General features: G+C 42.2%; 1 protein-coding gene across 2 annotated transcripts in view; it reads right to left on the bottom strand.

Annotated features, from left to right (window-relative positions):
- Window positions 1-12536, bottom strand: part of SMYD3 (SET and MYND domain containing 3) — a 367678-nt gene that overhangs the window by 2926 nt on the left and 352216 nt on the right. For both annotated transcript variants that reach the window (XM_056486767.1, XM_056486768.1), the window contains one exon: window positions 3352-3460. In XM_056486767.1, coding sequence (XP_056342742.1) covers window positions 3352-3460 — 109 coding nt within the window. The remainder of the gene's footprint in view (window positions 1-3351; window positions 3461-12536) is intronic.

Here is a 12536-nt window from a genome sequence, read left to right as displayed (position 1 = left end):
GGACAGGACACGGCCATGGTGTGGGGATGCCTGGGCAATGCAGGATGGCTCAGCTCTGTCCCAGGGCAAGCAGGAAGCAAATGAGTGGCAGGAAGTGTAGGCTAGTATTTCAGAGGGAGTATCTGTGGTTTTCCATCTCTCTTGATTGAAGGGGACAAGTTGTTAAAGCAGGCACAGGAATACTATCAATGACAGCTGGTAAACAATTCATTGTTTCAAGCAAACAGCTAGAGAAGGGATTTCTACAGTGTTGCTGTGAGAAGGATTTTACCCCAGTTCCTGTGCTCTCTGCCTCTACATCAGGGATTTTATATCTATATTATACAGTGGCTATTGTAGACATTCATGAGACAAGACAGCTGAACCCATCAGCTCATGGGGGACAAAAGTACTCCCATGACCATGCCATGCCAGGCTCTTCAAACTGTTTTCCAGACTGGGCTCCAGTTCATGCCTTTTGCTGACAAAAGCTTTCCAGATCTATAATTCAATCTATCCTCTATTATGTCTTTCATATAAATTTAGAAATAATATGTTGGTTGTAAAATAAACCAAGGGCTACCTTCAGTTTTTATTCCAGAGGAGTATTGCCTCTCTGTAAAACTTATATTTTCAAAATCTAGCAAATAAGATTCTGCAGGGCCTAATATAAGTTTAGGGAGTGGTTTCTTCCTAATGGGTAACATAAAGCCCTCCACATTATTTAAGCCTCTTTGGGGGTGCAGGGAGAGAGCTAAACCCAAAGGGCTCTAAGAGCAAGGTGGTTGTGATAGTGATTAATTTTCTTGTGGCAAAGAGAGCAGCAGTGAGGGCTGGGCTGCAGAGCCCAGTGTGAAGATCTACTGCTCTTAACAGACTGTGTGTCTGCTGCAGAGAGGCTGCCAATCCCCAGCAGCTCTGAGGCTGTGCCTGATTAAACAGGATTTATATCTGAGGTGAATTCTGCTCAGGTCCCAGCTCCTCTGCACCTTCCATATCCTTCTTAATGCCACAGTGAAATGCCTCTGACGAGGGCTCCAACAGGGTGCTGCTATTCAGTGTCAGAGTGTATTAAGAAGAGTAATGAAGCAGAGAAGGTAATCGAGTTTCTGCTCTGAGCATGTGGCATGCTCTGTTGACACATCTAATCACAAAGGGGCAAATTGTGTTCTCATATAACTCTAGGACATTATCTGAGTAATGTTAGGAATCACATCCTTTAGTCACAACAAACTGGGAATTATATTCTTCCTCTAATTTGTTCCGGTGCGGACAGCAAGGAAGTGAATCAGTTGCAGGACTCATCTGAAGAAGTTACATGGGGAAACAGGATGACAAGAAGCTTTTCCTCCTCTCAGCTGTGCTCCCAGGGAGTGGGAGTTCAGTCTCGCCTTGTCCCACACTTGGGTGAAAAGGGGGAGGCTGAATAAGGACTAGGCAAAGCCATGACAGGATTCTCAGTTGTAAAGTGTCCCTGTGGAGCACCAATGGCTTGAAGCCTCCACTGGAAGCTCACTGAAGTGTGACCAGAAGGGCAAGCAGCACCTTAATGTCCTTTTTCAGAGAAAGCTGGTGGGGGGGGTCACAGCCTAGAAAAGGTTTTTGTGCTAGGCATTGCTCAGTTTCCAAAGGATCATAGAGTAGCAATCTGGTTTGCAGTGGGCAGCTTCATCACCAAAAACATATCAATCTCCATTGCAATGTCCATCTTCACTGGCCAGCAGCATTTGTCTCTAGGGGAATTTGCTCCAGTTTAATCTAATGCAGTATCACATTAGAAATGCAATATTGATATAACTGTAGCAGTGTCAATGAAAACAGAAGCTCCTCTGTCTGAAGTCTCATTCCACTGCTAAAAGGGAAAGTTTGAATGTTTGGAAATTATAAATATTTTAGGGGAAAGAGCAGAGAGATTATCTGGCACATGACAGATATATGAGATACTTCTGAATAATGCATAAAAATAAAATTGATTACTCTTCTGTCTGCTTTATTATGATCAGAATTGGCTATAATTTAAGTAAAATATATCAAGTGAAGATTTAAGTTATACCAAGACTTAGCAAGAGTGGCATCATATTAAATTCTAATTTATTACTTCAGCATATTACAATTATCCAATTTTCAACTTGCATCATTAATCAGATGTTAAAACCAAAGAGATATGTGGGTTGAAGAAAAGGTAAGTACAAAATAGTAATGCCTAGAGAGTCATGACTGGTATTATCTTTATGGGGCACCTGGGCAGGAGTGGAAAAGCACCTCTCCCCCACCTCCAGTGGAGACACCCATCCCCTTCCATCCCAAGCAGTTGCCCCAACCCTTTACCACAAAGCACTTCATATAGCAAGAGGATTAATCAAAGGGAATGTAGAGCCTAATTCTTCATTTCCTTCCAACACTGGTGCCAGAACAGGGCCTGCTCCTGCCCAGCAGATACCGGCAAATACCTGGGCCAGGTGACTTTTGGCAGCACCCAGCAAAGGCAACGAGGAGCTGTGTGAGGAATGGAGGTGATGGAGAGCCAGGACAGGGAGCCACAAGCAGCATGTGGTGCCTTCAGGGCAAGCTGACCACAGGACAGTCAGGAGCATAAGAGAGGGCAATTAGGGGCAGCACATCTTCCAAAGCACCTCAGCAGTGATTGAGGGCTTAAGATGGGAGGCAAGATTCTACATCCTGAGGACATGTTGCACATGGAAAGGGATTATTTAATATATTTAAGATGATACTACCAGCAATATAACAGCAGGACAAATAAGAGCCTGAGGTACAAGGAAATGAATATAAAAGTCAGCTCAGGTACAAGAGGGATGGCTTAAAGCTGAAATGTAACTAACAAAGCACAGCTGCAAAACCAGATCAAAGATGATGAATGATAAGAAATAGGAGGGATCAAGAAACATGCCTGTTAATTTCAGTGTGGCTCACAATAAAATACACACATTAAAGACAAAGTTTTCCAGCCTGAAATCACAGAATCTAATAGGGAATAAGGAGGGTAGGTAGAAACTGCAGCTCTCCTCCTCTTCCTGTACTTTCAGTACTCTCAGAATCACTTTGCTATGGGAATAAGGAACATATGAAGCACTGAGATAATTTTATCTCTTCAGCTCTAATAGTAATTTTTCATTCAGGCACCTCTGAGCTATCAAACTGTAATTAGCTGTGACTGATGCTGGAGAATGTCAGTGCCTAAAATGCTGTGCTGAAGCACCAGTGACCCATCACCACACCCAGCTGCAGCCTGGGGAAACACCACTGATGGAAGAAGTGGTGAGGAGTATCCAAAGGCATGAGGGGGGAGTCACACAGCAGTTTGAGGGGGAAGCAAGGGAGGAGGATAGAGAAAAAATATTTCACCATACTGACCTGTTTCAAGGTTTCCAGTGCCTGGGGAAACATGCCCTGACTGTACTGCAGTTTGCCCACTCTCATCAGCTGGACAGCCCTCAGTGGGTGGAAACCAGGATAATACAGTCTGCAGAGAAAAAGGAGGAAAACATGTCACTGCCAGCTCTCACCTTCACAGTCACTGCCTCTGCGGAGAGCTATTAGGGTGGGACTGCAAAGTCATTGTGAATGTTAATAAGGTACTCAGAGAAAATTAGCTGCAATACTGAGAAGCTTGAAATACTGAGGGGAATTAGCAAATTATTACTCTCCATCCCAGAGGAATGCCTTTAACATTATCCTGTTAGAAAGTGACGGGAGTGGGATTATTTAATTTGCTACTGTTGGATAATACAATAGCATTTACTGTACTTAGTGCTGCTAACAGAGGTCCTTGACAATCTCAGGTCTCTGGAGAGGCATAATTTTAACCCAGTCCTGGACTGTCCAAGATGAAGGAGTGGGACTGCAGTGAAAGCAGGTATGTAACATCATGACCACTGCATGCTGCTCCCTGTTGCATAAAAAGAACTGGTTCTGCACATTCAACATCTCAGACTAGGCTTGTTCATCTGCACGAGGTATCTGCTAGTATGAGGATACATTCCTCTTCTTGATTAATTTCACAGAAGCAGAGGTTCTGTTAAAAAAACTAGAATGATGCTCTCTTTTTTCTAGGAAGTAGGTGGAGAGTAGTATCATCATTAATTTCTCTCAAGACACTCTTGAAATGTTCCTGGTGGCTGCTCCACATTTTTAAATTCCACTGGCCGTGGATTGTGCATATGTGGATTGCACCTTGGCCCCATGTTCTGGATGTGCAGATCATGGTGTCTTGAAGAAAGCAACCTGGGGGCTGCAGATTGCCATGGATGTAACTTGCCTGGAATTGGCCATCAGGAAACACGAGGTGAAGGGACACGAGGGAAGTTGGAAATTAAGTTACTTGCAAAAGACCTTATATATTTTTTTACTAACTACCCCAGAATCACAAGAGGGCTAGAAGAGACCTCTGGAGGTCATGCAGTCCAACCCTCCCATCAAGGCAGGATCACCTAAAGCTGGTAACAAAGGAACACATCCAGGTGGGTTTTGAACGTCTCCAAATGAATAATTCATTTCCCCGGGTGGCCTGTTCCAGGGCTCTGCCAATTTCAATGGAAAGAAGCTCTTCCTCATGTTTGAGTTTATGGCCTGTGCTTCTTGTCCTGCCACTGAGCACCACTGGAAAGAGTCTGGCACCTCCTCTTGGCACCTCCTTTGAGAGGTTTAAATGCATTAATGGGATCCTTCTCTTCTCCAGGCTGAGCAGGCCCAGCTCCCCCAGTCTCTCCTCACAGAAGATGTTCCAGACCCCACACTGAGGCCTCCATTGGACCCTCTGCAGTAGCTCCTTGTCTTTCTTGTGCTGAGGAGCCCAGAACTGGACACAGCATTCCAGAGGTGCCTCAGCAGGGCTGAGCAGAGGGGCAGGATCACCTCCCTTGGCCTGCTGGCCACGCTGCTCCTGATGCAACCCAGGACACCACTGGCCCTCCTGGCCATCAGGGCACTGCTGGCTCATGGACAGCTTGTCACCCCCCAGGTCCTTCTCTGCAGAGCTGCTCTCCAGCAGGTCAGCCCCAGGCACTGGGGTCATTCCTCCCCAGGAGCAGGACCCTGCACTTGCCCTTTTCTACCCCTTTGTGTTTCTCTGCCCAATTCTCCAGCCTGCCAAGGTCCCACTGAGTGGCAGCAGAGCCTTCAGGTGCATCGGCCACTCCCCAGTTTGGTGTCATCAGCAAACTGGCTGAGGTGCTTCCTCTGCCACTGATAAACTAATTGGGTAAGAATGGACCCAGTATTGATCCCTGGGGAATGCCAGTCACTACAGACTATGCAAATAAAAGAATAAAAGCCTTAAGCACAGCTCACCATAGACAAACATCCTACTTGATCAAAGAGCATTTTATTTCCTCAAGTACACCAGCAGTGTGCTTGAACAGTGTCTAAAAACACAAAATGAGTCACAACTTCAGGAAGAATCACCAATAAGCTTTCCAAAATCTACTTTTTGAAGAAAAATTTTTTTGTGTTTATGGCAAACCTATGATCATCAGAGTTCAGGGTAACTGTTAATGAATGATACCACTGCAGTCAGGAAGACACTTAAATCTGCATGAGTATGCTAAGACATTAAATGATGTAAATTTGTACAATGTACAGAAATCTTCTGATAAGTCTGCATGCAAATTAATAAGTTGTCTTTCTCAGTTATATTTCACTAATGAAAATGCAAACACAATTAAATACAAGTAATTGTTTAAATGGCAGCATATCTGGCTGTCCTTATAAATCTCTAATTAGGATGTGTAAACATAATGAAAAATGTTTTCATACCCAAATTCCCCTATTCCACTGATCCCACACAGTTTCAGTGAAGACATACAGAAATACATGGAAAGCATGCCTGGCAGGATCTCAGCAGCAACAGCTTTTGATCTGCCAAAGCCTCTCATGAAACAGCAGAAGCCAATTCCTCAATGAGAACAATCCATCCTGAATTGCCACAAGCACCTCCTGCTCAGCCCCCTTGTGAGGTGCATTTCAAAAAGGCTGAAAAGCCAGCAGACAAGAGAGAAGAAAAATCATAGCACTTATCTCAGTCCAAACTGACCACTCAGGAACTTCAAAGGTCTGGTCAAACACTAGGAAATTATCAGTAGGTTTATTTTTAGAATTTGTTTCTGGTTATTATATCAATATGGTGCTATCTGATACTAGTGAAATAGGGAGAAAAAGCAGAGATTTTGGTGTGAATTAATGAAGAGCAATAGAAATTCCAGCATTAACATGGATACAAATGAAAATTATAAGCACATGCACACCTTTGTAAAAACTGAAAAAAAAAAGTCTACATGATTGCATCCTTCTGCTCTCCTCTGTGACTGCTGCAAAAGGAGGAAAAATGTCATTTCCCCTCCTCTGTGCCACCAAAAGGCCAGGATGCCTGGGGAAGGACCATGGCCACAGGAGAAGGTGCCAGGGAGACAAGGATTTTTGCATGAGGTGCTAACCCGCCTCTGTAAGCCCCATTAGACTGTTTCCCCTGTATCCTGACAGCTCTGATTCTTTTGCCACTGTTCTTTCACAGCCTCTTCACATCTCTGTCATTCCACACCTTTATCTTTCATCCTATCAACCATCTTTTTAATCTTCCTTTCCTCACCCTTCTGAATAACCAGCCCCATTCTGATACCAAGACAAAGAGGAAATGTGGCTCCTGCCTCTCCTGCAGCCAAATGAGGGGTGGCAGCTCAAGCAGGAAACTCCAGGCTGTGCTTTAGTTCACCTGTGTGTGCCTGCTTAACCTCACACAACACAGTGTGGGTCCATCAGAATTCAGAATGTGCTCTTCCATACAAACTGTTTCTTTCTCTAGATCATACACCTGCAGCCACTGAAGGTCTAGGATTGTGGCATGTGCAATACCAGGGAAAACAAGCAACAATTTATCAAAGTCAGGTACTCAGCCCAAACTACTAGCCATAAACTAAAGCAAGGGAAAACTTAAGATGAGGACAGAGAAGGAGTAAAATGTGTGAAATGAGGAGCCCTGTGCTCATAAATATTTACAAAGCTGTTTTACTGAGCTGATTTATGCTCTCATCTTATGCATGTACATAGTTCCATTTTGCAAGTCTTAAAACTGGCATTTGAGACAACTGTTTATTTTCATATTCTGGAATAAATCTATTAAACTATTGGAACACTGTTTATGAAAGGACATTCATTGAGTGAGTTTGTTAGAGAAATCCAGGCAGCTTGCAGCTCTTCTGGGAGATGTGCAAGTGGGGAAAATGCTGCTGGCTTCTTCAAGACATTCCCAGGATTCAGTATTATGAAACACTGGCGTGCCAGAAAGAGCTAAGCAGTGTCAGGCACTTGTGGGCCAACTCATTATCCCCATGCATTGCTCTGAACAAAACCAAGTGGATAGATTTAAGAATAAGGAAGATATTTAGCAGCCAAGGAACTGATACCTAAAGACTGTCAACAAGAGACCAAGAAAACTGTAGAGAAATACATGCTGTAAAACACGTTACAGCTTGGGAAGAGTAGGATTTCAATCTGAAAAGGGTTTTATGAGATTTATGAGGGCCTGAGGGACAAGAAGAGAAACAGCAACACACTGAAAGCTGAAGTAAGCATAGTTCTGTGGAGTGATGCTTCCCTGCCCTTGGCACTGGTCAATACCCAGTAGATCACTTGCAAAGAGAGATTAAACGAAATACAACTAACAAGTAAAGCTGCACTGTAAACAAGACAGCTGGAGGAGGCTGAGAAAGAGCTGTACATTTGTATCACATCCTCTGCTTTTATGAGGCAGCACAGCTTTGTTCCCATTTATGCCCAAAGCATCCATACTGTTCCTCCAGCCTGCTCTCCTGCCTGTCAGCTGGTGCCCCAGGATGGTGCCAGCTGCAAACCCCACAGAAGTGCCTTCTGCTGCCTCCCCCAGTCACTGAGAATGGTGCAAAACAGGACAAGAACCAGCACAGACCCTGTGGTACCCCTGCTGTTACTGGCATCAAGCAGGGGACAGCCCAACAACCAAGTCCTCTCACCACACCCCCAACCAGGATTTCACCTGTGAGCTCTGCTCCCCTGGGCCATTACACCCTGACCTGCTGCTGGCTCCCTGGTCGTCTCAGCCTTGCAAAGACACTGGTGGGCACACTGGCCAGCTCTCTCAGTGCCTCTTCTGGAGGTAACCATCCAGTCTGATGGAACTGTAGGGGTCACACACTCTCAGATACTCCCTGGCTCAACCCTTGTGCTGGGATGTGCCTGGGAAACTTCATAAGTGACCAGGGAGGCAAAGAAGGCACCACCTAGCCAACTATTCAAAACCACAAATGAAAGATATTTCCCAGTCTTCAGGTAGCTTGCACCAAGTGCTTCACTGTTCCAAGCAGCAGCAGTTCCTGCATTTCATTCACTAAACACAAGGATACCAATTTTCACTCAACACATAAATGGCCCACACTATGTAAAACAGTAGCTGTTTCTAAGGAAATACACTGCTCCTCTTGGTAATTCAGCCTCAAGGTTTGCCTTCATTAACCCCCAGAACAGCCACTATTCATATACTTTATAAAGAAAAGTATTTTTGTCTTCATTCTATGTATTAGCTCTGAATCTCTTGAAGCAATCTCTTGTGTTTCATGTAAGGGACTGTGTAAAAACCATGACCCTTAACAAAATTTAGTCAATTCTTTTATTTCTTAATAATGTAGTTCTATTAATTCCACTCAACTTATCTGCAATTACAAGGTAAAGAGTCAGAGCTTTTGTGTTCCCTTGTGAATAAAAGCCCTAGCATTAAAAAAAAAAAGGCTATGCCAAATCACTGCCTTTTCTGATGACTCATATTTTAAAATAGATGTCTACCATTCCTTGCAGATCAGCCTGTGGGGCTAACATTTATAATGCTGTCTTTAGCCTGACATAATTAGAAGCAGGAGGATTTATAAAACCTGAAATAAAGTTTTAAAATGGAACTGTTACCAGTCTCTTTACTAAGATAACATGTAAAAGGTGATGCTATACATAACTGTAAACTGGTTTGCATTACCTTTTGGTGCAGGTAAATATGACAGCATAAAAGACATAAAGCAGTTTCAGAAGCCCCAGCAATGTAGAAGGGATAAAGAGGCTCCAGGGCTTCAGCAGTGGTGGTGAGGAGAATGCAAAGAGGACAGTACCAGCCTCACAACAGAAATGTACACCACAAATATAGCACCAGTAAGTTCAACCTTCTCCTCTTTCTCTGATTTGTTCTTGATTTCTGAACCCCTCAGTATTTGAGTACATTCATTAAAGATGTTCACTGAACTGAAGCCTAGGGATTGGTTTTATGTTGTCCAGTTACTTGGTTTTTTTTCAGTCAGTGATGTGAAACTGGTCAACTAATTCACATATTATTTGTACTCCTTGGCTGGGATGCTGAATGGTTCTACACACAAGAACTATAATAAATATTTTTAGGAAAAATTTAAGGACGAATTTTTATTTGTGCTAAACAATATGAAATAGTCAAAGAAATCACATGCATCGGGAACATAAGACAGGTAAACTAACTACTCTTTTAGGAGTTTAAAGATCTTAAAGTCAAAGGTCCTGTTCAGTCTGATCTCCTGCACAGAATTTCACCTAGGAATTCCTGCTCCAAATCCAGCAATTTGAGGCTAAAGTGGTGCTTAATAAGAAATGCTCTTTTAATAGAAAATAATCTTAAGCAGCTTTATACATAATTTGGTCAATGTTTTATTTTTTTAATGAACACGAGCCCCGTGCAGAGTTTTGCCTGGAATAAACAAGGCTGCAGGGTTATTTTTGGAAAAACTGGGAATGTGTAATTGATACTGGATTAGGAGACTATTTTGAATGCTAAGTATTAGAACTATGGTTGGAACTTTCAAATTTACACAGGCAATATATCCGTATTAACCTGTGTAAAATATTTAGGGGTCCCTGTGAAAGCCTTAAAAAAACACATTAAAAAAATTACATTTTTTTCTATTGAAATAATAATAATGTTAACCTGGTTTTCTTTCTGTTTTTTCTTTCTCTTTCCCCATCTCTTTTTTTTTCTTGACAACTTCTTATCTATCATGGATGACCAATAAGTTTAAATCAGTTCAGTACTTCACAACTCCCATTATCCCTTCTGCAGCCACGCTGTTTTTTGAGTAGAAGACTAAATCCTTTACCTGTGCCAGACCTGATATACTCCAGCTGCCTTGGTGTGTTTATTGTCCATCTTATCTCCCCATCACAGTATCTCATGGAGAGGATCAAAGCATCAGTGAACAATTTAATTCTGGCATCAGTCTTTTCTATTTTTTCCTGGATTTGACCTCTCTCACTTGGATTTTGGGATCAGCTCCTCAGCACCAGCAGGGAGGTCTTCCTGGAGGAAACCACTAGTGCACATCCTTAAAGCATTATAAAAATGCTTTGCCAGCAATGGGAAAATATTATTGGAAGAAATTTTATGCTGGGAAGTTTATTACAAACTAAAGCAGGAGAAATTACTTTCTGTGATTACTATGTAAAACTACTAATTATTGCTAAAAGACTTCTTCTGGGCTAACAAAATAACAGCAGAAAACTGGCATCATTTTCTGAGCCAGCTGGGGTCAGTACAGATGTGCAGACATATCACCTCTGATCAGACTTCATTTGGAAGACTCCATACTCTTATAAATATATCCTGGCTGTTCATTTCTGCAGCCAAATTTGAATGTCCTCTCTCTCTCTTTGGATTGTTTTGTATTGGCAAAACTCTTGGTTATCCCCCAAGTATTGAGATTTTCACCAATGCCCATAACTCATGTATGAGCCTCATCCTACTAATCAGCCAAGTGCATGGCATGACAGTCTTTATTCTGCACAGATAAGATATGGAGGGCCAGGCAAATGCAATAGTTTATCCAATGGCACAAGATAAAATCTCTGGGCAAGTTAAACTTAGATTTCATTGTAGCTCTAGGATGGCTTTTGGTTCATGCAGAGTCTGGGTCTTGTGTCTGTACTGTCTTGTCTACCTGTCTGGCTCTAACAACACAAATGAAAGTAAACAGGCTTTACAGGCTTGCTGTATTTTGTAAACAAAATGTAGAGATGGTAACCAGAGTTAAGAAACTTTTGTGCCAGACTGCAACTTATTTTTCTGTTTCTATTTTTCTATTCTGCTGTCACTCAAGAAACGCCCTGTAATTTTTGTGGAACAACTGCCTCTGGAAAACAGTTCAGGTTTTAGATCTGTGAAATAATGCCTCAAAATATTTTTCATCACATCTGCATCTCATACTGTTCCATTACTGTTTGTTTCAGTAATTTAGCTGATGTGATCAAATAAGCAATCATACTTCTTAATTGACTCAATTCTCAAGAAATGTTAGCTATCCATCTCAGAAATTATTTCTCTCTGGCTGCTGATCATTCTGCCATATTCCTTATGATGATAATTTATGTCACATTAAAATGAATATTGTTCCAGATGTTGTTTCTGCCAAGATTTGAATGATAACTTCAATAAAATAGAAAAATGGGATAAACTGCAATTTTTATCTTGGCTCTTGATCTAACTTATCCACTTAAAATGCTAACTCTCTCAGTTTGAACTGTCCACTTCAATGTTCTCTCCTCTTCTGTTATTATGAGATGTTAAGGAAATAAAGAGTTCCCAATCTGGAATGGAAATAGGAAAATATTTTATATATATTGTCTCTGTGTCCTGGCTGAGCTTCAAAACATCTTGTAGCTCTTAGGAGTTTTTTTGTCCTAAGTTCACCACCTCTGTAGATAAAGATGGCAGTGTGGACTGTCACTCTAGATAGGAACACACTGTCTCCACCCTTGCATAACCAGGAGAGTGAGAGATTGAGATCAACAGTTTAGTTCAAAGGATTTATAAAAAGATTTTAAAAGCCATACAGATTACATTGGGAGAATGCCAGAAAACACAAGAAGGGTAAGAAATGCAGCAAAAGCACCAAAGGAAAGCTAATTAAAGAGAACATGCATGGGAAGAGAAGCAAGAAACTGAAGAGAATAGTACACTAGAGACACTGTAATTTGTGACAAAGATCTTGGCATCACTTTCTGCTCCAGCAATGAACCTCTGACCAGCTGTTGATGGTATGAAAAATGACTCACTTTCCCTATCTCATCAGCTGAGAATACAAGATTGCAGGTACAAGAAATGCAAGTTTAGACTTTGGTCTTAATCAGAGACCTACAGGGCTTGCATGATCTCCCTTCTTCATGCACACAGAGTGACAGGAGAACATAAAGCACTGGTTGGCCTCTGTGCAAGGCACATAGGACTTTCCTCTAATTGATTCCCTCTGCTATGACATGAGTCCCCCAGTATTTGAGCCATGCACATCTAAATACCACTGGTGAGAGCAAAGCTTGCAGAAGTCAGATGAGTGTGTATGGGTGCTCACAAGCTGCAGAAGGAAGGACAGACCCACTAGCACTGACATCTTCAGTGCAAAATGTCTTCTCTGTACCCACCAGTATCTCAGATCTACTCAGAAGTCTGTTTTAACACAAAAGTGGTAACATGCTCATTTTTGACCACAGAGGTGCCTTACAGGCTCCCCTCTCTT

Source organism: Oenanthe melanoleuca, chromosome 3, assembly GCF_029582105.1.
Source record: "Oenanthe melanoleuca isolate GR-GAL-2019-014 chromosome 3, OMel1.0, whole genome shotgun sequence".
NCBI classification, from domain to species: Eukaryota; Metazoa; Chordata; class Aves; order Passeriformes; family Muscicapidae; genus Oenanthe; species Oenanthe melanoleuca.
The sequence above is the reverse complement of the archived record's forward strand: the minus strand, read 5'-3'. Positions and strand labels throughout refer to the sequence as shown.